The 23557-nt window shown below is 51.7% G+C and overlaps 10 protein-coding genes across 10 annotated transcripts; 6 read left to right on the top strand and 4 right to left on the bottom strand.

The window, feature by feature from the left end:
- Window positions 1–119: 119 nt before the first annotated feature.
- GT037_009069 (vacuolar import and degradation protein) lies at window positions 120–4551 on the top strand (the record flags this gene model as incomplete). Its single annotated transcript, XM_038934116.1, has 3 exons — window positions 120–1819; window positions 2083–2335; window positions 2491–4551. 3 exons carry the CDS (start codon window positions 120–122, stop codon window positions 4549–4551), a joined length of 4014 nt encoding a protein of 1337 aa, XP_038783461.1.
- Window positions 4552–5083: 532 nt separating this feature from the next.
- On the top strand, window positions 5084–7646 carry GT037_009068 (uncharacterized protein; the record flags this gene model as incomplete). The annotated part of the gene is made up of 3 exons (XM_038934115.1): window positions 5084–5102; window positions 5199–6772; window positions 6822–7646. 3 exons carry the CDS (start codon window positions 5084–5086, stop codon window positions 7644–7646), a joined length of 2418 nt encoding a protein of 805 aa, XP_038783460.1.
- Window positions 7647–8832: 1186 nt separating this feature from the next.
- GT037_009067 (uncharacterized protein) lies at window positions 8833–9993 on the top strand (the record flags this gene model as incomplete). The annotated part of the gene is made up of 1 exon (XM_038934114.1): window positions 8833–9993. One exon carries the CDS (start codon window positions 8833–8835, stop codon window positions 9991–9993), a length of 1161 nt encoding a protein of 386 aa, XP_038783459.1.
- Window positions 9994–10155: 162 nt separating this feature from the next.
- Window positions 10156–11388, bottom strand: GT037_009066 (arginine n-methyltransferase 2; the record flags this gene model as incomplete). The annotated part of the gene is made up of 1 exon (XM_038934113.1): window positions 10156–11388. The coding sequence occupies one exon, from the start codon at window positions 11386–11388 to the stop codon at window positions 10156–10158; it is 1233 nt and encodes a 410-aa protein (XP_038783458.1).
- Window positions 11389–11653: 265 nt separating this feature from the next.
- GT037_009065 (periplasmic binding ii) lies at window positions 11654–12607 on the bottom strand (the record flags this gene model as incomplete). The annotated part of the gene is made up of 1 exon (XM_038934112.1): window positions 11654–12607. One exon carries the CDS (start codon window positions 12605–12607, stop codon window positions 11654–11656), a length of 954 nt encoding a protein of 317 aa, XP_038783457.1.
- Window positions 12608–13234: 627 nt separating this feature from the next.
- On the bottom strand, window positions 13235–14307 carry GT037_009064 (alpha beta-hydrolase; the record flags this gene model as incomplete). The annotated part of the gene is made up of 2 exons (XM_038934111.1): window positions 13235–14107; window positions 14167–14307. 2 exons carry the CDS (start codon window positions 14305–14307, stop codon window positions 13235–13237), a joined length of 1014 nt encoding a protein of 337 aa, XP_038783456.1.
- Window positions 14308–14558: 251 nt separating this feature from the next.
- On the top strand, window positions 14559–16583 carry GT037_009063 (replication protein a 70 kda dna-binding subunit; the record flags this gene model as incomplete). The annotated part of the gene is made up of 5 exons (XM_038934110.1): window positions 14559–14593; window positions 14642–14802; window positions 14849–14939; window positions 14987–16420; window positions 16469–16583. The coding sequence occupies 5 exons, from the start codon at window positions 14559–14561 to the stop codon at window positions 16581–16583; spliced, it is 1836 nt and encodes a 611-aa protein (XP_038783455.1).
- Window positions 16584–17039: 456 nt separating this feature from the next.
- GT037_009062 (quinone oxidoreductase) lies at window positions 17040–18182 on the top strand (the record flags this gene model as incomplete). The annotated part of the gene is made up of 3 exons (XM_038934109.1): window positions 17040–17064; window positions 17118–17482; window positions 17556–18182. 3 exons carry the CDS (start codon window positions 17040–17042, stop codon window positions 18180–18182), a joined length of 1017 nt encoding a protein of 338 aa, XP_038783454.1.
- A 1420-nt stretch (window positions 18183–19602) lies between these two features.
- Window positions 19603–19788, top strand: GT037_009061 (uncharacterized protein; the record flags this gene model as incomplete). The annotated part of the gene is made up of 1 exon (XM_038934108.1): window positions 19603–19788. The coding sequence occupies one exon, from the start codon at window positions 19603–19605 to the stop codon at window positions 19786–19788; it is 186 nt and encodes a 61-aa protein (XP_038783453.1).
- A 604-nt stretch (window positions 19789–20392) lies between these two features.
- Window positions 20393–21852, bottom strand: GT037_009060 (uncharacterized protein; the record flags this gene model as incomplete). Its single annotated transcript, XM_038934107.1, has 2 exons — window positions 20393–20755; window positions 20812–21852. 2 exons carry the CDS (start codon window positions 21850–21852, stop codon window positions 20393–20395), a joined length of 1404 nt encoding a protein of 467 aa, XP_038783452.1.
- Window positions 21853–23557: the final 1705 nt, after the last annotated feature.

Here is a 23557-nt window from a genome sequence, read left to right as displayed (position 1 = left end):
GATTGGCATACTCCTTATATATCGAGTACTTTCATCCAGCCTGTTCACAGCAACCAAACAACTTTGTCGTTTCGTTTTCCACCACAAACTCAAGACCTCGAAGCCTTTGTACGACAAACATGGCTACCGAAGGCATACAGTTCCCTCTTTCACGGGACTTTGCCAGTCCCTCTAACGCCCCGACACATGCTCGTCCATCCTCATCCTCTTCAGATACCACAACCCTCAATGGCGAAAAACCAATGCCTCTCCATCGCGCACCGACGGCCGAAGACATGGTCAATCTTCCTATCCGCACACTCTCCAACAACGCCAATCTCGACGAATACACACAAGAAACCATATCGGGGCAGATGGTCCGCGAGGTTCGATCCAACGCCGGCAAGGTTGAGAAGTACGACCTGGTTACGTTTACCATTGACGACAAGGAGAACCCTAAGAATTGGAGCAAGGCATATAAGTGGTGGTGTACCATGTGTGTCGCAGTGACATGCTTTGCCGTGGCTTTCAACTCTGCAGTCATCACGGCGGATCTGGAGGGTGTGAGCGCAGAGTTTGGGGTTAGCGAGGAGGTGTCGCTATTGACCATAACGCTTTTCGTGGTCGGATTCGGTGTCGGACCAATGGCTTTTGCTCCCGCGTCAGAGATCTGGGGAAGGAGACCAGTATATGGTGTTACACTTGCTTTGGCTGTCATCTTCACTATTCCAGGAGCGGTCGCGCAGAATATTGGCACACTGCTGGTAACACGCTTTATCGCTGGTGTAGCGTTCTCGGCACCCATGACGCTTGTAGGAGGAACACTAGCCGATATGTGGAGGAATGAGGAGAGAGGTGTCCCAATGGCAGCCTTTAGCGCCGCACCGTTCATCGGCCCTGGTGTCGGACCTTTGGTTGGCGGCTACCTCAGTCAAGCTGGTGGCTGGCGCTGGCTTTACTGGATTCAGCTTATCCTTTCTGCCATTGTCTGGATTCTCATCACATTTACTGTACCGGAGACTTATGCGCCTAAGATCCTGGCAAAGAGAGCGAAGAAGATGCGCAAGGAGACGGGCGACGACAAGTTCGTCACGGAACAAGATCTCGATATGCGACCTTTCAGCCAACGCCTCCAGCTCTTCCTCTTGCGGCCATTCCAGCTGCTCTTCCGCGAGCTCATCGTCTTCCTGATCTCGGTGTACATGTCCGTTCTGTACGGTCTTCTATACATGTTTTTCGTCGCATACCCGATTGTCTACCAGAAAGGCAAGGGCTGGAGCGCAGGATCAACAGGTCTCATGTTCATCCCACTCATCTGCGGTGTGCTGCTCTCTGCTGCCTGCGCGCCGCTCGTCAACAAGCACTACATGAAGTTATCGGAAAAACACAATGGTCACCCGCCAGCCGAAGCGCGTCTGATCCCCATGATGTTCTCATGCTGGTTCATTCCCATTGGAGTCTTCATCTTCGCATGGACCAGCCAGAAAGAGACACACTGGGCAGGACCTGCATTTGGAGGTGGCTCTGTAGGCTTCGGTTTCATCTTCCTGTATAACTCAGCCAATAACTATCTCGTCGACTCGTATCAGCACCAGGCTGCGTCAGCTCTAGCGGCGAAGACGTTCTTGCGTAGCTTCTGGGGAGCAGGCGCTGTCTTGTTTACGAATCAGATGTACGACCGTCTGGGCGATCAGTGGGCCAGTTCACTCCTTGCCTTTATCGGTCTTGCTTGTTGCGCAATTCCTTTCGTCTTTTACGTTTACGGTGCAAGGATCCGGGCGCGCTCCCATTACGCATACAGTGCGGAGACGGAGAACAAGGAAGAGAAGCAGGGAGCATAGTTAGCAGGTCGGTCTTGGGAGGTTATATTGGATTTTAATTGTTGTGTGTTATGGGATATGTTAGCTATTCGTAATCCTTACTGAGATGAATGCAAGCTCGATGGTGCATGACGCTGAGATTGCAAGCATGGATTTGTCGACGTTGATGTCATACGACCGGTGGTAGTGCGGGCAGTAGAAAGTGGATGCTCGATGGACAGGCTCAGTAATTTGCTTCGTAGCGAGCGTCAAGCTTCTTAGTCGTGTGACTAGCTGGGGTTAGCTGGAGGGCTGATGGACACCCTGGCGCAGAGTGGGGCTCCAGCGAGCGGAAAGGCCGACTCAAGTCGACACTCCACCAGCGCGACTATCCGGCCCAGACAAGACCTCTGACGACTTTCCCCCGAGCTTCGACCATGGACGAGCTTAAGGACCAGCACAACCCCAACGCGCCAAATGGGTTCATGCAAGACACGCCGCCACGAGCCGACGTGGACGAGATCCTGAGACGCAAGCGGAAGGCGCGAGAGTACAAGGTAGGCTGCAGGTGGTGAGGGTCGAGGAGCCTTAGTATAGTCTGCTGGAAGAATGGCCTCTCTGCATTGCCGAATTGGGCTACACGACCCGGCGCATTCAAGCATGGCAGAGCTACTGCCCCACGAACATGCGCTGACACTCTGCTACCATACAGGCCTGCTACCCGTGTCGCCAGCGCAAGGTCAAATGCGACCAGAACGTGCCGTGCAAGACATGCGTCGTCCGCGAACACCCCGAGCTGTGTACCTACCACCCGCCCAGCGAGTCGCATCCGCCTGCGAAACGAATCAACCTCGGGCTCGGCCAGAACAACGGCCATGACTTCTCCAATGGCATCGTCCACATCCACGGCGGCACCGTCACCCTGCCCCGCGAGGACTGGGAACGCATCTGCGGCAAGCTGCAGCAGGCGGAAAAGTCGCTCAGCGACTTGAAGAACGCCGTCGGCAGCGTCGCAGAGATACCGCCCCCGACCAACGGCTTCTCTCCGGCCGACGCATCTGGAAACACGCCTCTGGCAGCAGCAGCGCCCATGGACGGCGAGCAGAGCCACGTCCGGACCCAAGGCATACATACGCGCAACGACATCACCGGCCAAACCATACACATCGGTCCCAGCTCAGTACCAGCGCTCGTCATGGCACTAGGGAGAGGAGATACACAGTGGGCACCGGGCGTGCAAGATCTCCTGGGCAAGAAGAGCATGCTACCAATTTTTGGCCTGGACAATGAGAGCGCTACATATCCCTTTGTCGATCTTTGGGGACTGCCGCATGGATCCATAGCGCGCGCTCAAGAGCTTGCCAATGCGTTACCGAGTGATTCCGAATGCCTCAGTTTCTTTCGAAGCTATCGCGAGACCGCACATGCCGTATACCCCGCCGTTGCCGACATCGAGGCCATCGAATCCGATCTTCTGCTCTTCTTGATCAACCGCGCAAGTGCACAAGGCACCAACGGCATCACAGATCAGCAGATATATGGCAAAGACTTCCATTGGATAGGCATGGTCTTTGCCATACTGGCTTCCGGTTGTCAATGCTCGAGTCTGTCGCGAAGGGAGAGGGAGCTTACATCTCAGGTTTACGTCTGTTGCAGCTTCGAATGTTTACGATTCACAAACTTTCTATCGCATGCGACCATCGAGAACATACAAACTCTCTTGATCCTCGGAAACGTCATCTCGAATAACATGAATGCTGGAGTCGCTTGGAGTTTGATGGGTTTGACAGTGCGCCTTTCGCAGACACTAGGACTACACCGACAATGTCCCCCTTCCACCCCGGTGCAGCAGAGAGTCATTCGAAGCAAGACATGGTGGGCGCTTCTTTGGCAGGACTCACTGCTGTCTGTCTCGTACGACAGAGCCTCGTCGACGACCACCATTGATCATACTGTACCCATGAGCCAGCATACAGCACCGGGGACAAGGACATATGTCGAGAGCATGTACAGACTTTGTAAAGTAGGGCTGGATATAGTGCGTGAGCGCCAGAGGCCACAGAACTCGCATGACGCCCTAATACGCATCACTGAACACCGCAACGAACTCCAAGAAATCATGATAGATGCTGCAGACTATCTCAAAGACTCTAGGAGATGCCGGTCTATGCGCGATCAGCTCGAACACTGGGCGCTATACCTGCACATATCGTACGTCACATCTGAGCTCTGTCGACCAGCCATCAGTCCAGCCACTGTCAACCTCGATCTCTCCAAGACTCTGCGCAAGACATGCATCGACAGCCTTACAAACACTGTCGAAGCCTTTCTCGGTCTGCAAAACATGACGCCGTTCGCAACTCGTTCCTGGTCCGCTGTGCATCGTTCCCTGAGTTCTGCTCTGCTCCTCGGTATTCTTGGCGAACACAACCGCAACGAACGAGCGCGCAGTTTGTTGCAGAACGTGATCCAAGTCCTTACGGATGTCACAAAGGACGTCGACCCCGCGGAGCTTGCCACGCCCATTACACGGTCTGTCTCGGCTTTGGAGCGGCTGCTGAGGATCACCACAACACACAACCGGAAGGCGAGTGAAGCGGGCTCACAGGCTTCCCCCACGATGCACGTCTTTACTGCACAGGACATCAACAACGCCCTCAACGGGGACGCTGAGAACATGTTCTCGCAATCACCACTGCTCGGACTGGACCTTGACTCCTCACCGTATGCACTTATGGAGAGCATCGTGTGGGGTGCGCAGAAATCGCCGTGAAGAGGTGAGGTGGCGAAAGAGAAGTTGAAAAGTGAAATAAAAGTCATGATACCCAGACCTGCGCAGCGATCTGTAGCGTTGCCACTTACAAAAGCCGGAGATAATGATCAGACTCTCGTCTTGAATGGCATCTAATCAGTTTGGCTGCCCCAAAAACCTGATAATGCACATGACGCCGGACGTGTCTCAAGAACGTTGTCGCGCAAACGATATTAGTGAATGATGAGCGAGAGGCGCCTTTGGGGGGGGGGGGTTGTTTTTGTATCGCAGGAGACAGGGCTGTCCCGTGCTTCAGAGTCATGTTTTTAATAGATTCCAATTGAATGAGATTCCATTCGCGCTGAGAGAGGGCTTGTCCTCAGCCCTACCCATGACGTCGCTAAGCGAGTGTTTGCCTAGACCCTGGTGCCTATCATCATAACTCGTGCAAACAACCCTAGCCTTCACCTAGATGGACTTTGGCGTGCGCCTCTCCTCTGAGCTTAAATGAAGGCTTAGCTCTTGCTTGTCCCGCCACTCAGCACTCGTCGCCATGTTCATGCTCCGAAACCGTAAGTCCGCCAGCAGCTTTGTTTGCTCTGTTTCTCCTTGCTGTCCCGCTGCCCCTCCCCCACCGTTGCTGAGACGACACTAATCCGTACCACCAGTCAGTAAATTTGTCTTTGGTGACAGCTCCAAGGAAACCATCGTCGAGATCGCCCAGGGCCAGCTTTACCTCGTCCGACCCCGCTCTGTCAAGGGATACAGCGAGCTCATTTTCCCCGACGCAACAGCGACCATCCGCCGCACCGGGCAGGAATTCCAGTACCAGCTCGTTATCCAGCGCGCATACGCAGAAGGCGAGGAGGACTTATTGGCAGAGGAGAACGAGGACGCGGCACTCGACGCGCTCGCAGGCGACAAGGACGAAAAGACTTTTCTGCTCGACCAAGACCTGCAGTTTCGCGACGACGTACGTTCAACCGGCGAGAAGATCTTTGCGTGGCGCGACCTCAGCGGCGACGTCGACGACCTCTGGGAGTTTGTGTGCGACCGGTCAGTCAAGCCCGAGACTGCTTCGCTATTCGAGCGCGTTGCTCTGCAGTGCCAGTACGAGAGGAAGTTCAGGAGGAGCCACGAACACGCGACCGAAGACGACCTCGCCGCTCTAGCATACTACGAAGAGCCCATCCCCGACGCGAGTCCCGTCACCAGCCCGACCCTATCCACTGCCCGTGCCCTTCCCATCGAACCACCGACCACCGAAGAGCTCTTCCCCAACACAACCAAGGAGAAGATGGCGAAGAAGGTCGCAGGCAAGGGCACTGTCCCAGAACAGGACGAGGCTACGGCCGCGCCACCGTCTGCCACTCAGCCCCAGGCTCTGGAGACCTTGGTCCAAGGGGAGGCAGAGCTCCACCTCTTCGACTTCCCATCCGGCACCTTCATGAAGCAAGACCCCAAAGTCAGTGTTACCGTTACCGAGATCGGGGACTGGAACTACTGGCTACACATTGCCGGTGAAGAGCGTGAGTGGCTGGGACAGCCCATCGTCGAAGACATCAATCCCGTCTTCAACTACGAATACAAATCCTTCATCTTCAATCACTACCTAGACGACGGTTCAGCGTACTCATGGCTGCTAAAGTTCGAGGATCAAGATGGCCTCGAGAACATTCAGCAAGGTGTGATGCAAGCTTTGTGGGAGCACCTGAACAAGATCAAATGGGGCAAGGCAAAGGATACGGATCGAGAGTACGTCTTGGAAGCCTTCCAAGACTTAACCATGGAGGATGCTCCAGATGAAGAGCCAGAAGAGGAAGAAGAGGAAGAAGAGGACGAGTATGAGAGCACGAACGAGCAGCGAAGCGAGCACTACGACTCTGACGAGTCAGAAGACGACGTCGAGACTGGCCCCACGGACGGAGACCAAAACTCGCAGCTGGCGGTTGGCTACAAGCACGACAGGTCGTTTGTTGTGCGTGGCAATAAAATTGGTGTCTTCAAGCACACTCCCGAGAACCAGCTTCAGTTCTCCACAACCATCTCGAACATCAAGACACCAGGCGGCAAGGCTTTCAACCCGAACAAGGTCATGCTGCATCAGCAGGATCGTGATATGATTCTCCAGAACCTTGATAACCCAAACAACCTCTATCGAATGGATCTCGAGACTGGTACCGTTGTAGATGAGTGGAAGGTGCACGACGACATTCCAGTCAAGGTTTTTGCACCAGAGAATGTACGTATAACTCATCTTGCACATCCGATCATAAACTAACTTGTCGCAGAAATTTGCCCAAATGAGCGGCGAGCAGACCTTCCTGGGTCTCTCCGATAACGCGCTCTACCGTGTCGATCCCCGTTTGGCTGGCAACAAGCTCGTCGATGATCAGCTCAAACAGTATGCTACAAAGAACGCATTCTCAGCCGCTGCGACGACCGAGAAGGGCCACATCGCTGTTGCATCCGAGAAGGGAGATATCCGTCTGTTTGACAGACTCGGTATCAACGCTAAGACTCTCATCCCCGCGCTCGGTGATCCTATCATCGGCATGGACGTCTCAGCAGACGGTCGCTGGGTTCTTGCCACTACTCGAACCTACCTTCTGCTCATCGATGCCCTCCAGAAGGGCGGCAAGAACGACGGCAAACTCGGTTTCGAGAAGTCCTTTGCCAAAGACGACAAACCCCAACCGCGTCGTCTCGCCCTTACACCTGCCCATGTCGCCCAATTCCAGCACGAGACCAAAGCACCTATCTCCTTCACCACTGCACGTTTCAACACTGGCCTCGACGAGAAGGAAACCACTATCATCTCTGCCACCGGTCCATTCATCGTCACTTGGAGCCTTAAGAAGGTTATTGCTAATCGTAAAGACCCATACAACATCAAGCGCTACGCCGAGGAGGTCAAGGCCGACAACTTCAAGTTCGGTTCAGACAAGAACCTCATCGTTGCGCTGCCAAATGAAGTAGACATGGTCGCTAAGAGGGCCTTGCAGCGACCGACGCGGGAGAGTATTGCGATGCCGAGTCGTGTTGGCGCTGCAAGGAGGAGTGGTGTACGAGGAAGCTATTTGGGCCGGAATGACATTGTGAACAGCCCGTACTAGACTGAAATGCTGTCACACGCGAGCCTTTTTTCTAAACATATGGGTACGGTTTGGTGTTGGTCATGGCCATCATCATGGTAGGCGGCGTCGGCGTTGTGCGATTTTCTTCTCCGAGCTACAGGCTGTGTGCCATCACGACGAAATGCGAGTAGCTAGTAACCATATGATTCCCCTTTTAGATCGATAGTGAGAATGGCCGTCTTCAATGAAACTTTCGATGCTGTTGTGTTGACATGATCGAAAGACATTGTTGCGTTGAACTTACGTGCTAATGATGTCGGGCATCCTGGTGTCTAAATATTGCATATGCGTTGTTTCTATCTTCAACGGCTTTTCTCTAGTGACAAGGGGTCTGTTCACAAATTCCTCTGGATATGTGGTGTAACAACCTTCATTTTCTTTTCTTCTGACAATGAAGATGGGAGTGGGATTTAGAGAGATGCCCTCAGTTTTAACAAACTTTCAACGGGCACGGCGGGATCTATGTCCCATCGCACTCTTTTCTACGTATCAGTTTCTTGTCATTGTTAGTTCGTTGTAGGTTCCGAAACAACACGTAAGAGGTTCTTGTCCAGATCCAAAGAGAGAAGTGAGCGCGAAGATGACCATGAGATAAATGCAGAATCCTCTTATGGTTTGTTTGCTTCTCATCTTGGACACAGAGTCGAGGCACATAGTTCGTAATTGCCGAATCCTTGTATAGTGATCTTTCCAAGCTGGTAGAACATGGGTTGATCGCTTGGTCGTCTTTGATCCTGTCCAAATCGTAAACTGAAGGAAGTAATGTAGAGTCTGAATCTCATATCTCCACTATGTTCGCTTATCGCTAGAGAATGACATGGTATCTTGCTGTCGGTGGTGAGTTGTTGGACTCGGAGACTAGCAGGAGTCGGGTTGTTCGCAAAGGCATGCCACGCGAGCGCCCCACTCGAAATCTCGAATATGACGTCATACTGCATCGTCTCAAGCTCGCGTTCCTCGTGAAACTTGGTCGCATGTGGCCGGGAGCAAGCCAGGGCCACGTCTTGTGGTGGAGAAACAGGAAATTAAAAGCCGTTGAAACCCCAGCCACCCGCATTGCGAGTGGAATCTACTAATTTTGCCGACTACATCCAGACGGTTATGTTCACCTTCCATTCGTCTTCGGTAACGCCTCGCTAGCTACTCGTTCTCCACGTTGCCTAGCATGTCTATAACTTCATTTGACAACAAACCCGGCACAGGCGGTTTCCTGAAATTCAACTCTGGACCATCGCGCATATACCTAACATGCGCATTGCCAGCACCAGAAAAAGCGCTTTTATCTTGGCGTGAAGAAGGCTACGACGCGCAATACCTTCCCTACGATCCTAATACACAACCTCAAGCGGCTTATATACGAACCCTTAAACAACTATCCGAAACCCTGAATTTAGGCGAACACTATGCGATAATAGCCTACGGCGACGCAGCCAGTGTCGTCTTGAAAACAGCCCAGAAACCATTGGCGAAATGCTGTGCGATCATAGCGTTTTATCCGAGCTTGTTGCCCAGCCCGAAGACCATGTATCCAAACTCGCATCAATTACAAGTCCATGTCGCAGGCTTAAGCCAGGCTAGTCCGAGACCTGATATGTGCGAATGGAAATTGTATCGGTACGAGAAGAGTGCCATAGGTTTCGCAGACCCATCGTCAAGAGCGTATTCAGAGGTAGAAGCCAACCTGGCGTGGACAAGAGCGCTAGCGTGCGTGCGAAAAGGGTTTGGCAAGAATGTGGACCTTGAACCGATTGCGCTGAGTCATTGGAATGCGAGATTTGAGGACGATGATCCGGACCGCGCGAGCATGAGTGTCGTAAAGAATACGACGCAAGACAGCCCACACGTGACAATATTGCCGACAATGCAGGGAGGTGTGGGACGGAAGAAGCTCGCGGAATTCTATGGAGAATTCTTTGTGCCTAGCCTAGTAGAAGACTTTTCCATACGATTGGTCTCCAGGACCATGGGTGTTAATCGTATAGTAGACGAGATGGTTGTGTCGTTTACACATTCGGACGAGATTGACTGGGTATTGCCAGGTGTACCACCAACGAACAAGCGAGTGGAAATACCCATGGTCAGTATCGTGGCGGTAAGAGGAGACAAGTTGGTCTCGGAGCACATGTACTGGGATCAAGCTTCTGTTCTTGTGCAGGTTGGCTTACTAGATCCTAAGATGGTGCCGAGGAAGTTGAAAAACGACGGATTGAAAGCGCTGCCTGTTATAGGAGCAGAAGCAGCAAAGCAACTTGTTGAACCGCAGCAGAGTCGATATAACAAGCTGTTGCAGATGCATGGTCTGATGGACGGTTTGAATGGCAACTAGTGATTGTCATATCTTGTTTCAGCGCAGTGTTCCGGAGTACAACTTAGTAGAATCGCTTCACGGAGCTAGTCTGCTTTGTGGTAGTCGTACGATCAAAACTCCAATCTTACTCTTTATCGATGTTCATTCGTACAAGGCAACGTCTTGAGTTTTCCTAATCCATCAACCGATAAAAGTGCATGTTGGAAGCTTGTACTCATTAAGTACCCAGTATTTCCTCCTCACGCCTTCCCATTCACCCTTCTCATCCAGATCAGGCACGGCGACCGTTTCCCACTCTGTGTCGAATCCGGCCTCGAAAAGATCAAATTCGACGATCTTGTTGTAAACATCGTAGACAATTTGGCGATCTGCTCCCATGCCGTTGAAGAATCCGAACTTGCCTCCTTCGCCGTCGGAACCACCAGCAGGATCAAGGAGTCCAATGACGTGCTCTGTGAAGAACTCGCGTAGTGCTTTATACTCTTCGGCGAATGTATCGAAGTAGATAGCGTCGAATAGTTCGCCTTTCTCGACGAGACCTGGTACAATGTCCTGCCAGCGGCCCTCATGAATGACAACACCTGGTTTCTCATGCCATCCCTGCTCTTTCATACGCTTGATAACATCCGGATGCGCCTCAATGATGTGATGAGTATTTGGCTTCTTGTCTTGGAGGATACCATCTATGATACCCATACCGTGACCTACGTTCATGACACGAAGCCCTTCTGTCGGTACCAGCAGTTCCGCGGATCTGCGCATGAGAGTTGTCTCCCACTCCATCATGACTCCGTTCGAAGAATCATCCAGTAATCGATCGCGGTCGAAAGTGAGCTTTGAAGAAAGATAGTTTGGGTTCTCGGTGGATTCATCGCCCTGCGCTTCTTCTTGGCGTATATCTACTACCTCGACATCTTCAGCTACCTCGTCGGCTTCATCTTCTTCTTCGTCATCTTCGTCTGAATCATCGTCTCCAAGAAGTTGGTATTGCTCCATGCGACTCAGCAGCATTTCTGCACGTACACCTGCGTCAACGCAGAGCTCATATAGCTCCTTCAGGCCCAGTCTATGCGCTATGCATCCCGGTGTTTCGCCATTTGAATCCAGGTCGTTCCATATCGCGCCGTTCTCGAAAAGAAATTTGATGGTCTTTACAGCGCTGCTCATCTCATCCTTGCCCTCTTCAGGTAGGTCTCCGTTCGTGCCTCCATTGGTATGCTTCGCATCATCTTCGTCAGGCTCACAAGCAGCGATCGCAGCGTGTAGAGGTGTGAAGCCGGTCTCGGAATCTTGAACGTTTGCGGAAGAGTTGCGAAGAAGATTGCGAAGAGAGGCGATATCGTGGTTTGCAGCGGCGAGCAAAATGCTCTGTGTCTGTAGGTCGGTCTGAGTATCGAATTCCTGATCGTCCATTGTTACTTTGTTGGACGTTTAAGTTGTTTTCCAGTAATGTGTTCGGAGGGGTAGTTGAGGGGTTAGGAAATTTATTGGAAAGCGAGTCATGCAGGGTCCAGCCGGTGGGTGCCTCTGTGTCAGTGGAACATTGTCCCACGTTACATTCTCTGAAGACTATAGTATCTATCAGGATTAGATTACATGATACAATCACATGCATACAAGTCGAAACCAGACTGCAAGTTCCTGATCCAAGTAAACCTACTTAGATCAGATTCCTCCTTTACAACTCATCAATGATACTCAAGTCCAGAAACTTCTCCAACTCCGTCCTTGGGGTGACCGTCCTGTTGTCTTGGTCTGCCAGATACTTGTCTTCGTCCACCAAAAAGTCTATCAATCGATCATCCCAACGTCCACCCCACTTATGATCATCCCAAACAGCCTCTACAACTTCCGCATCTGCACCAACGGCCTTGGCCACAAAGTCAAATACCTTATTCTCTTTCGGCCGATGCGTGAACACGTCCAACGTCTTCTCGAGCGCCCTCACAAATCCTACAATATCCTGACGCTTGGATGGGTCGCTCAGAGCCTCTGTAGTAGAGTATAGCGCATAAACTTCTCTGTATATTGATGCGTTTTGAAAGGTTATCGCGTTGTCTCCCAGAGCCATAGCGCCGAGCTCGACAGACGTTTCCCACATTCCGTACGCATCCAGGCTACCGTTATTGAGCAGGTTCGGAAGTTCGCTGTCTTTACACGGAGCCTTCATACAGAACATCGCGTCAACAGTCTCGTATCTCTCGTATTCGTAATCATGCACGCCAACACTACTCATCATTTTGTGGACGAACACTGTTGCGCTCGATACCGGGAACGCGCCAATCTTCTTGCCCTTCAGATCTTCAAGCTTAGCGATACCTTTTCGCTTGTCGGCAACAAGGCGGTACGGGACTTCGCATATGACATAGATCAGGCGGATGTTGCGATGATTGGCGTATTGTTTGAGGCCCTGTGTTTCTGCGTTGGCGCCGAGATCGAAAGTTATGTTTGAGGCGAGGTCAGCTACACCGCCAGACAACAGCGTCGGAGGTGTGCTTCTATTATAAAAGTTTTCGATGGCGTAGGATTGAGGTGTGTGCTCGATCCACAAGAGAGAGCTTGCAATCCGAAGACTGGCGACATGACGGCATTGAAAAAAGATGGCGGTCAGTATAAGTAATGAATACATCATGTTGGCGGTAGAAGATGAGCCATTCAACTTTGAGAAGTCAATGACACTCTTCCTATCTCTGTTCTATATGTATCCTTTCGCAAGTCAAGAGCTCTGTTAATCCCGGTCAACGCGGCAGTGTTGAAATTCTGCACATGAGTTCATGGCATTCGGATAGATAGTATCGAAGCAGGGATCAGTTCATGGGTGTAATTAGCCATACAGATTGTCGGAGGGTCTGATCACGCCATTTCTGTCGATTTGCATAAGCCAGAAACAAATCTTTATCAGATAGGGCGCAAGAGAAGCGGTTGACATACTAACGGCCAAGTATCACCTACTTACAGATTGCTGCGTGTCGATCTTGGGCAATCTGGGAGCGATTGGCCCGTTGATCGCACTATAGCGGATGCAACAAGAGAAGTGTGATAGGACGGAAAGCTGAGGATAGAAGAGCCAAGAAATGAAGAATGCGCACAAGTTTTTGAAGTCCATCGAAGTTGTTAACGAGATAAGATTCGAATGTGGCTTTCGTCATTCCCACCCACCGGAACGCCATGGTATATTCACCAACGTAATCAAGCGATGAGAAGCCTCCGAAAACACTAAAAGAGTGCCGAAGCACTTCCAAGCACTAGAAAAACAGCTCTAGTGAGACTGTATCCAACCCAACATCTGACCAAAAGCTTGTGCTTGTGACTGCTTGATCTTGGAGTCCTCGTAATCTCCATAGACGGCAAAGCCGTGAGGCACGTCAGAGAAGACTTGTATCTCATGCTCGATTTTATTGTTTTCCATGGCTCTTCGTCCAGGTGTCAATGCCTCGTCCTCAGAGAACATGGGATCATCCTTGACAGCGGCAATGTAGACGGGAGACTTGACGGCTTCAAGGTCCTCTTTGTATGTCATGGTTGGGTGCGCAACCGCACCGGCTCTAAGGACCGGCTCTTTCTTAACCGTGCCTTGCTCTACGTCTTTCTGGGCTTCTTGACCCCAGGCGACGGTGTCGGGCAGCTCTGAGGCCAGCATAAGGATGTACTTGGCGCCGAAGCAGTAGCCAACGCCGTACATGCCTCCACCGTTGGCAACAGCGTCGGCATACTCCTCCCTTGCACCCTCGACAACTTTGTGAAGTAGCGGAAGGACCTTCTCTGGGGTATGACGAGCAAGCCACATGTCGATCATGAATGATTTGATACCCTCAGCAGTCCTCAGCTTGACTGACTCTAGCCACGACGCTTCCTTTGGAATTTCTGTCATATCAACAGTATTCGGCGCCGGGTCGTTGTCGAATTGGTCAGGCATGACGACCAGGTAACCTTGGGATGCGTATTTGTCAGCCTGCAACTGGTTGTTGGTAGACTTGACGCCTGTGCCGCCGGTGAGCATAAGCAGGAGCTTCGAGGGTGAATGTGGATAGTCGGCCGGTTTCGCGATGTAGCAGTCAACGCCGCCTAGTTTCGTAAGGTCACCGGTGGGCTTCTCGCCAGAAGGGGTCGGGCGATCTGTTGTGCAGTGTTCCTGGCTAATTAGCATATGGTTGCGTGCAATTGCCCATAAGAGCAAAAGAGTTGACTTACACCCATGCTTGGCCCTTGTTGCGCCCTAGTGTCTCCAGGAAAGACGCTCTCCTCTGCTGGCTTAGGCTCTTGGGGTTGCTCTCGAGGCGTCTCCTGCGCATCGCTCTCGGGCGCACGCGTAGCAATGTCGTTGTCCGCCATGATGTTTGTAATTCAAGTGGTTGTGATTGTTGGCTGGGTTGAAAGCTGTCTTGAACGAGCTGCTGTGAAGGGTCCAAGCCTAATTACGTAGCCCCGCACAGCCACCCCAGCCTTGGGAGACGTGCATCAGGTTAGAGCGGGGCCAAAGAGTCACGTGGCGAGACGCGTCGACGCGCTTTCTGAACTTCGCTGAGCCGCCACCCACACACGCCATCTCTACACCACCCACACCCACTTACATCACAGTCACAATGGCAGAGGGAGCAATCACGCAAGGCGCTATTCAGTAGGCAACGACATACTCCACTACACGTCCCTTGCTAACATCACATAGGAGCATCTTCCAGCCCAGCGGCTGCTTCGTAGACCAGCCGATCCTGCAATGCGTACAGATCAAGACGATGGAGCCCAAGGCGGGCGAGGCGAACCCAGTGCAGCGCTTTCGCGTTGTTTTGAGCGACATCCGCAATTTCATCCAGACTATGATCGCAACCAGTATGTCAAGCGTAGGCACAGCAAGACCGTGGCTAACGACGTGCAGCTGCCAACGACATTGTCACATCTGGTCAGCTTAAGAAAGGGTCGATTGTACGTCTGCTCAAGTACAACCCCCAGCGTGTCAAGGACAAGAAGTATGTGCTCCTCCCCGTTATGCGACAACTCTTCTGACTATTGCTAGCATCCTGATCATCATGGAACTAGAGGTCCTGGCACAATATGGCGAACTCGAAAAAATTGGCCAGCCCGAAGCTCTTGACACCAAGGCTGCCGAAGCGCAGCCCGCGGCTATTTCAGGCAACAACTTCTACGGATCGAAAACGGCACCCGCTCCACAGCCCCAGCGGTCGCTTCCTACTCACCAGAGCAACCCTGGTACTTCATCACACCCCAACCTCTACCCCATCGAATCTCTATCGCCATACGCACACAAGTGGACTATCCGCGCGCGATGCACCGCCAAGAGCGACATGAAGGAATGGCACAACCAGAAGGGGGCTGGCAAGCTGTTCAGCGTAAACCTCCTGGACGATACCGGCGAGATCCGAGCGACTGCTTTCACCGAAGTTGCTGATAAGCTGTATCCCGTCTTCGAAGTAGGCACCGTATACTACATCTCAGCACCCTGTCGAGTCACACTTGCGAAGAAGCAATTTTCCAATCTGCCCAACGACTACGAACTGCAATTCGAACGCGAAACTGAAGTTGAGAAGGCAGAAGACCAGGAAAACAAGCCACAAATACGATTCAATTTCACCAAGATTGCTGACGTGGCCGACGTCGAAAAGGATGCAACGATCGATACTGTTGGTGTCTTGAAGGAGGTTGCGGAGGTTACTACCATAACATCCAAGAACACCAATAAGGACTACAGCAAGCGCGAGCTGACGCTAGCCGATGACAGTCAGACATCGATCAGGCTCACTATTTGGGGCAAAACTGCTGAAACCTTCGAAGCGCCATTGGAGTCGATCGTTGCTTTCAAGGGTGCTAAGGTCTCCGACTTTGGCGGACGAAGTCTAAGTCTGCTGAGCTCCGGTACTATGATGATTGACCCAGATATTGACGAGGCGCATAAGCTGCGAGGATGGTACAACGCTGCTGGACAGAATGCCACATTCTCTACGCATCAAAACATGGCTCCGGCTGCTGGTGGTTCCAAGAACGAAGCAAAGGCCATCTCAGCGATCCTAGAGGAGGAGGCATACCTACAAGACACACCTACATACATGAGTCTTCGGGCGTCTGTCTTGTATGTCAAAAACACTACAGTCGCCTATCCTGCGTGCTCGACGGAAGGCTGTAACAAAAAGGTCATTGAAGAGAACCCCGGTTCCTGGTGGTGTGAGAAGTGCCAGAAGGCCTTCCCTGAGCCTCAATATCGCTATGTGTTGAGTGTCAACGTTGGTGATCACACCGGCACGCTGTGGCTCAGCTGTTTTGATGAAGCTGGCCAAGACATCGTGGGCATGTCAGCGAATGAAGCCATGAAGATCAAGATGGATGATGACGAGAATGGCACGACAAACTTCATGAATGCCATGCAAGAGGCTACATGTAAGACGTTCAACTTCCGAGTGCGGGCTAAGATGGAGACGTACCAGGACCAGCCAAAGTAAGTGCAGTGTAAGATGTTGATTCAATACACACTAACATGTTGCAGGCCGCGATACCAGGTCCTGAACTTGTATAAGCTCAACTATGCCCAGGAGGCCAACAAGCTCGCTCAGCTCATCAAACAGTACGACCTGAACGAGGACAGCTTGTTCGTCAACTAAACAGTACGGTATACGGACGTTCGGACGGCCAATGTTCTGGTGCAATAATAATTAGAAATGCGTTATGCGGTCAGCAAGTTTCACTATATGCCAATGTGGCATATTAACATCTTTCATGTTTTCTGTTGGCACTCGTACGAACGACAGTTGTATCGTACGAGATACCTATATGTACGTGTTATTCCCGTGGCCTATATTGTCCGACACCACCCCACTATAGCTTAAGCTCCATGACTCGTGAAGCTGCCCCTCTACAAACGTCATTACCAATCATTCCGTAGCTGCTGGAACGGCCTCGGGATTGACTATGCATACAATTTCCATAGGGATTTCTGACCTTTCTGACACTCTGACAATCTTTCTGATCATATACAACGGATCACAATTGCGCACCACCCACATTACAGTACCTTAGAATTACATCTCTCGATCAATAAGTCCTATTACATCACCACGATGAGCGACACAATGCGCGCAGTAGGTATGTAAAGCATACTCATATTTCCACAAGTTGAAGTAGCTAAATGCATAAAGACATCAAGGATGGCAAAGGCCCAATCGAAAACCTCCACATCGCCGATATCCCCAAGCCAAAACTTGGAAAGTCGCAAGCGCTCGTTAAAATCAAGGCCTTTGGTCTAAATCGCATGGACTTGCTGCAGCGCGAAGGACAGTATCCAGTACCGCCTGGCGCTTCCAAGATTCTTGGCGTGGAGTTTTCGGGCACGATTGCAGAGCTGAGTGCAGAGGGTGGAGGCAAGGAAGGCTTCAAGGAGGGAGACGAGGTTTTCGGTCTGGCATATGGAGGAGCTTATGCCGAGTACATTGCAGTATCAACACACATGCTAGTCAGGAAGCCAAAGGAACTGACTTGGGAGCAATGCGCTGGTATTCCTGAAGTAAGTTATTCCCGTAGGATCCGGAATATGTTAGCTCGTCGTGGAATACCAGCTGCTAACAAAGACTTTGTAGACATGGATTACTGCGACTCAAGCCATGTATCTCGTCGGTCAATTTGCCGCCGGCAAGACCATCCTCTGGCACGCAGCCGCCTCCTCAGTCTCGATAGCCGGTATCCAATTGTCCCTCGCCGACAAGGCGTCCGCCGTCTACGCAACCGCACGTCAAGATGCCAAATGCGACTTTGCCGTCAAAGAACTCGGCGCAACTGCCGCCTTTAACACAACATCTCAGAACTGGGTCGAGGAGATAATGAAGGCTACCGACAACAAGGGCGTAGACATCATCGTTGATTTCATCGGCGCATCATACTTCCAAAACAACCTTGATGCTATTGCCAAGGACGGTATCATCGTCAATCTAGGCTTCATGGGTGGAACCAAGGTGCCAGAGGGTACGGATATTAGCGCATTCATCAGGAAGAGGTGCACCTTTGTCGGAAGCAGTCTGCGATCAAGAGATGAAGAGTACCAGGGCAAGCTCAGAGATCAGCTTGTGGAACATGCGTTGCCCAGGATGAAGGACGGACGGTTCAAACTCTTCATCGAGAAAGTCTTGCCGTGGGAGAAGGTGCAGGATGCGCACAGGTTGTTGGAAGAGAACAAGACGAAAGGCAAGGTTATTTGCACAATCGACTAAATGAGAGTCTGTAGTCGAGGGGCAGTATGGCAATAGTATCGATAAATATACGAAGTAATGCTGTTGTCGCCAAGGTTTCTGCATATCAAAAGGTCTTGAGATCAGCCATCAACGTATGCTAACTATGAGTAACCTATGTTTCTGTACAGCAATATATGCTTCACAGTTCTGTTCGTTGACAGATTAGTGTTAGCCTAGAGCTTCAATGTCTGTGAATGATGGCATAACACCCCAACGCAAAAAGGAAAGTCAAACCTCACAGCGTAGACAGCATGACAGGCCAGACCCAGATGGACATCACTAGAGCAAAAAAGACGACGTTGGCCAGATTCGAACTGACGCTCCCGAAGGAACAAGATTTCTAGTCTTGCGCGATAACCACTCCGCCACAACGCCCAAAGCGACACCTGTGTGATTCGAACACACGCTCCCGAAGGAACTGGCTAACTTCCCTCAATACAGAGGACTAGCAGGCCAGCGCGTTAACCACTCCGCCAAAGTGCCGGAGACTGATACTGTTTGATGGAAAAAGTTGATCACATTTGCCCTATATTCTCATCACAAAATCAACGACGTTGATTTCAGCTTCGCACATCCATGTTGAATCATGTGGATCACGGCTGGAATCGTTGATCCATGGCAATACGGGATGTGGGGCTTGTTTGTGGGGCTACAAATCCAAGTTCAACTCTACCCTATGCAAACGAAATAAAGAGGTATGAAAACAACATGCCTTAGCCTGTAGTCTACATCCGCTACTAATTCCAAAGTTTATCAAGCTTCAAAGTATCGAAAGCTTCTGGCTTCACTGTTTGCATACATATACCTCTATACATACGTCATTGTAGTAGAGTGGAGTAAGGTCTTCTTGAAGGAAGTGTAGGTATGGTTTTTCTAATAGTGCTTGGGTAAGGGGCGGTAGGTGTAGGGATGTTGAGCTATACTTGAACATGTTCGTGTCCAAGAGAACTGCACACTGCCACAAAACCCACGAGTTCTGGAAGTATTTCTGCTTCTCCGGAGAATTGGAAGGTCGGCAGAATCCTTTTGTGGCTCTCCAGCTTTGCGTTGCCAAAGATCACACGCTACCTTGGTATGTCTCTCACAGCATAACTTTCATATTGATGATCTGTGTTCAACGCCCTAGGTAGGCAAACAGACTGTTTACCTCACGTTAGATTACGTAACTGAAATATCGCGAATATCATTACGGTACATGAGGAGAACTGATATCAATGAAACCGCTGACAACCCAGCACGGAAGGCCTACTCGCAACAGCGGACTGTTATGGTGGGATTCGGCGTCAATGCTGTCAAGATCCATGACGCATGATTGTGCTTCAGTAACTCGGATCTTGTTGACATATACCAAGTTCCCATCACTTCATCAGGCTACAGGCCGTAAGATTGTCAGGCAGCCATGAACCTGAATACTGGCTTGACTGGTGCTGCAGACCTTGGGGATGACTTCATATTTGGAGCGAATAGTACATTATGTGTTGTGAGCAACTACAAGAAGAAGCTTATCGTTATCAGGACAGGTGGACAGAATATTGAGATCCTGGCGGGAGATACTGTATGCAAATATCGCTGGGGGTTAGCATGATCTGTCACTGGAAGTGTTCTGGAGCCGAGAAAAATTGTCGAAACTGCGGCCGGAGGGTATGTGTACTTGGAAAGACATGATTGGTCTTACAAGTAGCCACTTGAGTACGCCAGTGAGGCGGACGTGAGCTATGCTTGCTGTGCACGCAATTTCAACGTGATTACGACAAGAGTGATTGAGATTACGACATCAGTGCTTCGCGAAGAAGCAATATGCTAACGAAACCATGCGTTTCTGGGTTAGCGCAGCATAGGAGAATAATTCTTGTGAGGCAAAACCAGGTCAGCTTCCAAAACATCACAGTACGTACAGAACAAGACGGGCATAAAATCAACAGTCTTCTATTTGCCTCATATCGCTACACCAAGCCTCCTACATCTTCTCAAACATCCTTGTGACTAGAAGTTAAACAAAAAAGCAATATTGTGAAGCGATCGTTTTGCATCAGAGTGCGCGTCGTTCGTTCTATCCCGTGTATGTCCGCGAGAACAAAGCCTGTCCCAGGATATTTGCACCAGTCCCAAAATATACACAAACAGAAGGTCTAACCACGAAACGCCAGAACCGCCCGTCTCATGGAAGAGAGAAAGAGGGAAAAGGACGCTTAAGCGGCACCAGCGTAGACCTTGCCAACAGCTGAGAGGCCGTTGCCAGAGTTGAGCTGGTTCTCACCATCACCAACCATGAACCAGGAGTAACCCTGGACCTTGTCGGAGCCATCGAGGTAGGCCATGGCGTCCTTGAGGAAGCTGGCAGCCTGCTCCTCGGAAGCAGAGCCGGGGTTAAGACCAAACTCGGTGATCCAGACCTTCTTTCCGGAGAGCGAAGCGGCCTTCTCGACTTGAGCCTGGAAGCGGTCGATGGTCTTCTCGTCGTAGATGTCGTAGAAGTGGATGTTGGTGGCGTCGACGATAGCGTCAGGGCAGCAGTCGTTGAAGCGGCTGAGCCAGTCGAGACCCATTGGGGCCTAGCGATATAAAGTCAGTGTATGGCTCATATGCATTTTGTAGGATCAAAACTTACCTGGCCGTTGGTGACACTGGGACCGACGATGGTAACGTCAGGGTGGGCCGACTTGACAGGGTTCATGTACGTCTTCCAGGCGGCGCAGGCGGCCTCGGGCTCCATACCGCACTGCTCGGCGTGGTCGCACTCGTTGAAGCCCATGACAGCGGTGGAACCCTTCTCGACGGCCTTGTCAACGTTGGCGAGCCACTCTTCGGCGCTGGACTGGCTAGGGCTGTGCATCATGGGAACGAAGGTAGTTCCAATGTCGTTGCTCTCGGTTTGGCCCCAGTTGTAACCGAAACCGAACTTGCTGCCGAAGGTAGTGCAGAGGTTAGCATCGTTGTAGGCGAGACCGCGCTTGACACCGGAGTAGCTGTTGCCAGTGGCAGCAGTGGGAGAAGGAGCGGCGGAAGAGACAGCGGAGCTGGCCTCTGCGACGGGCTTCTGGATCAAAGATGCGGTGATCTCTGGAGTCTTGGATGAGACAGAGGCCTCGGGGGTCTCAGCAGGGTAACCAGCAGCAGCTGAGGACTTGGTCTCGGCTACGGGAGTCTCGACAACGGATGAAGAAGCCGCCTTGGTTGGGGTAGCGGCGGGGTACTCAGCAGCTGATGAAGGGACTCCGTATCCGTTGTCAGCCGAGGACTCAGCGGCAACGGGAGATGAGGTGGGGACACCAGCGCCACCGCCAGGAGTGACGGTAACGGTGACCTTCTCGGAGGCAGTGACGGTGACGGTTGCGCCACAGACACCGGTGGAGGCATCAGCGGCCTCGACTCCCTTGTTGTTGTCTCCTGCAAGGCCGGTAGGCTTGACGTAGATGGTTGAGTATTCAGTCGCAGTGGAGGTAGAGGTGGTGTCTAGGGTAGTAGTCTTGTCATCACCGTAGACGCCAGTGCCGGTAGCACCAGCAACAGCGGTGCTGTTGTAGGCACCACCCCATCCGCCGGTTGGGTAAGCAGCCCTGTGGTGGAACTTGTTGTGCTGGTAGTGGGGAACAGCCGCAACGGCAGACGCCAAGGCCAAGAGGCCGGTAAACTTGACAGAGGCAGACATATCGATGATTGTTGAAGATGGCAGGTTAGGGATTTGCGTTGCGCTTGCTTGTATTGTAGGGTATCGATGAGTAAAAGCAGATGCGGCTAACCTGAGCGCAAACAAGTATTCGTTGGCAGTCGAACAATGAACGTGGTAGTCAGAGCGACAAGAGAATGTACCGAGCAGAAATGCTCAAAGGAGTGGCAGGCAACGACCGTGTTTGGGTGTGAGTCTGAGGGATCAGGATGTGACAAAAAACACTGGGGTGCGGGAGATTTTCAACTTGATATATTGTTCGCGGGAAACTCGGGCGCTCGATCACTTCCCATGCGCCTGCCTAGACCTTCACAGGCTCAAACTTTTTCGCAAGCGGGTAAGCCAGGGGTTCAGGTGCAAATAGCCTCTTTCAGCCATTCACAGGTCAGAAGTAGCCTCAGCCGCTAAGGTTGTGGCCAGCCTTGATTAGCTACCGCATGGCGCCGGTGCGTTTCACATAGCCGCCACATTCAGGTACACCCGCTCACCCTCGCCCTTCAACAGGGGGCCCTCATGCCGTTTGCATGTGTCTCAGTGCCTGATCTGCTTTTTCACCTGCAGGTTACTCTATCGATAGATGTTCAATCCATTCCGTCAGATATGTTGCTCATGTGGATTTGGTGTTGATGTTCGCTGTGCGTTGGTCCCCACATATTGACAGGCCCACTGATCCTTCACATGTCTTGGTATTCGCGGAATCGAAAGGGGTGGGGCCGGCGCAAAGACCGCGCGGGTTGATCGAGTATTCTAGACACAGGCTCTCTCATTTCCGAAAGTATGATCGCCTTTGCGGGAGTTTGACCATTTTCAATGTGGTGACGACGACTACCCCATAACCATGCCCGTCTTTCTGTTTGTTGAGCGTTGCTGAGTTCGGGGCCCCGACTCAAGGGGGAGTCCAAGAATGGAACGTCGTCGGCAAGGCGTATGCGATGCTGACGAGGCTTTCTCGTATCGACGAGTCAACATTCGACGCGGTCCGATGCAAAAATACCAGCCCAGGTGGCACGGCAGGCCCTCCGCGCGGCGTCGTATTTAGCTGGTCCCTTGCTCATGCAGCTCAGCTCAGCCCAGCACATGTGTTACGCATTCTTGTGTTTGCACGTTTGCGATGCATCGACGGGGAGTACAACTCATGGTGCTCTTATTCCTGAATGCCCTTGAACAAAGAGTGGTATCGCAGCAGCGGTGTCCTTGCATACCACGCCTGCAAGCAACGTGGTGTCCACGCGCTGGGGCTCCGATAGGCTGGTCCTTGTACTGATTGCCGACATATCCCTATCGCTGTCGAGTTCCGAACGTCTTTCTTTCCTTTTGTGTGCCGACAGAGAGATGATCCCAGTGTGTCTGCGCTCTGATGCTTCCACCGACGTCATCAGGTTGCAACGTGGTTTTACATCGTGCGCGCGTCATCAACTTGGTGTATGCAGATATTGCGCTCGAGATCTGTCTCCCCGATTTTGTCAGAGGAACAACAGACACCCTTCTCCACGTCGAAGCACCTCATTCGTTGGTGGCACTAACATGCATCCAGTAAGAGTCGACTGCCCTGCGCTATCGATATAGCCTATCGATAGGACAGAAGGTTCCTGCATAAGCGCTGCTGAACCTGCGCACTCTAATGCATGCGCTCTGCGCCCGGTGTGTCAAACTTCATTTCCCAACAGCAGAGAATGACATATGCCCG

The sequence above is a fragment of the Alternaria burnsii genome (genome assembly GCF_013036055.1).
Source record: "Alternaria burnsii strain CBS107.38 chromosome Unknown 697, whole genome shotgun sequence".
In the NCBI taxonomy this organism is placed as follows: Eukaryota; Fungi; Ascomycota; class Dothideomycetes; order Pleosporales; family Pleosporaceae; genus Alternaria; species Alternaria burnsii.
Note: the sequence above shows the minus strand (reverse complement) of the source record. Positions and strands in the feature narration are given on the sequence as shown.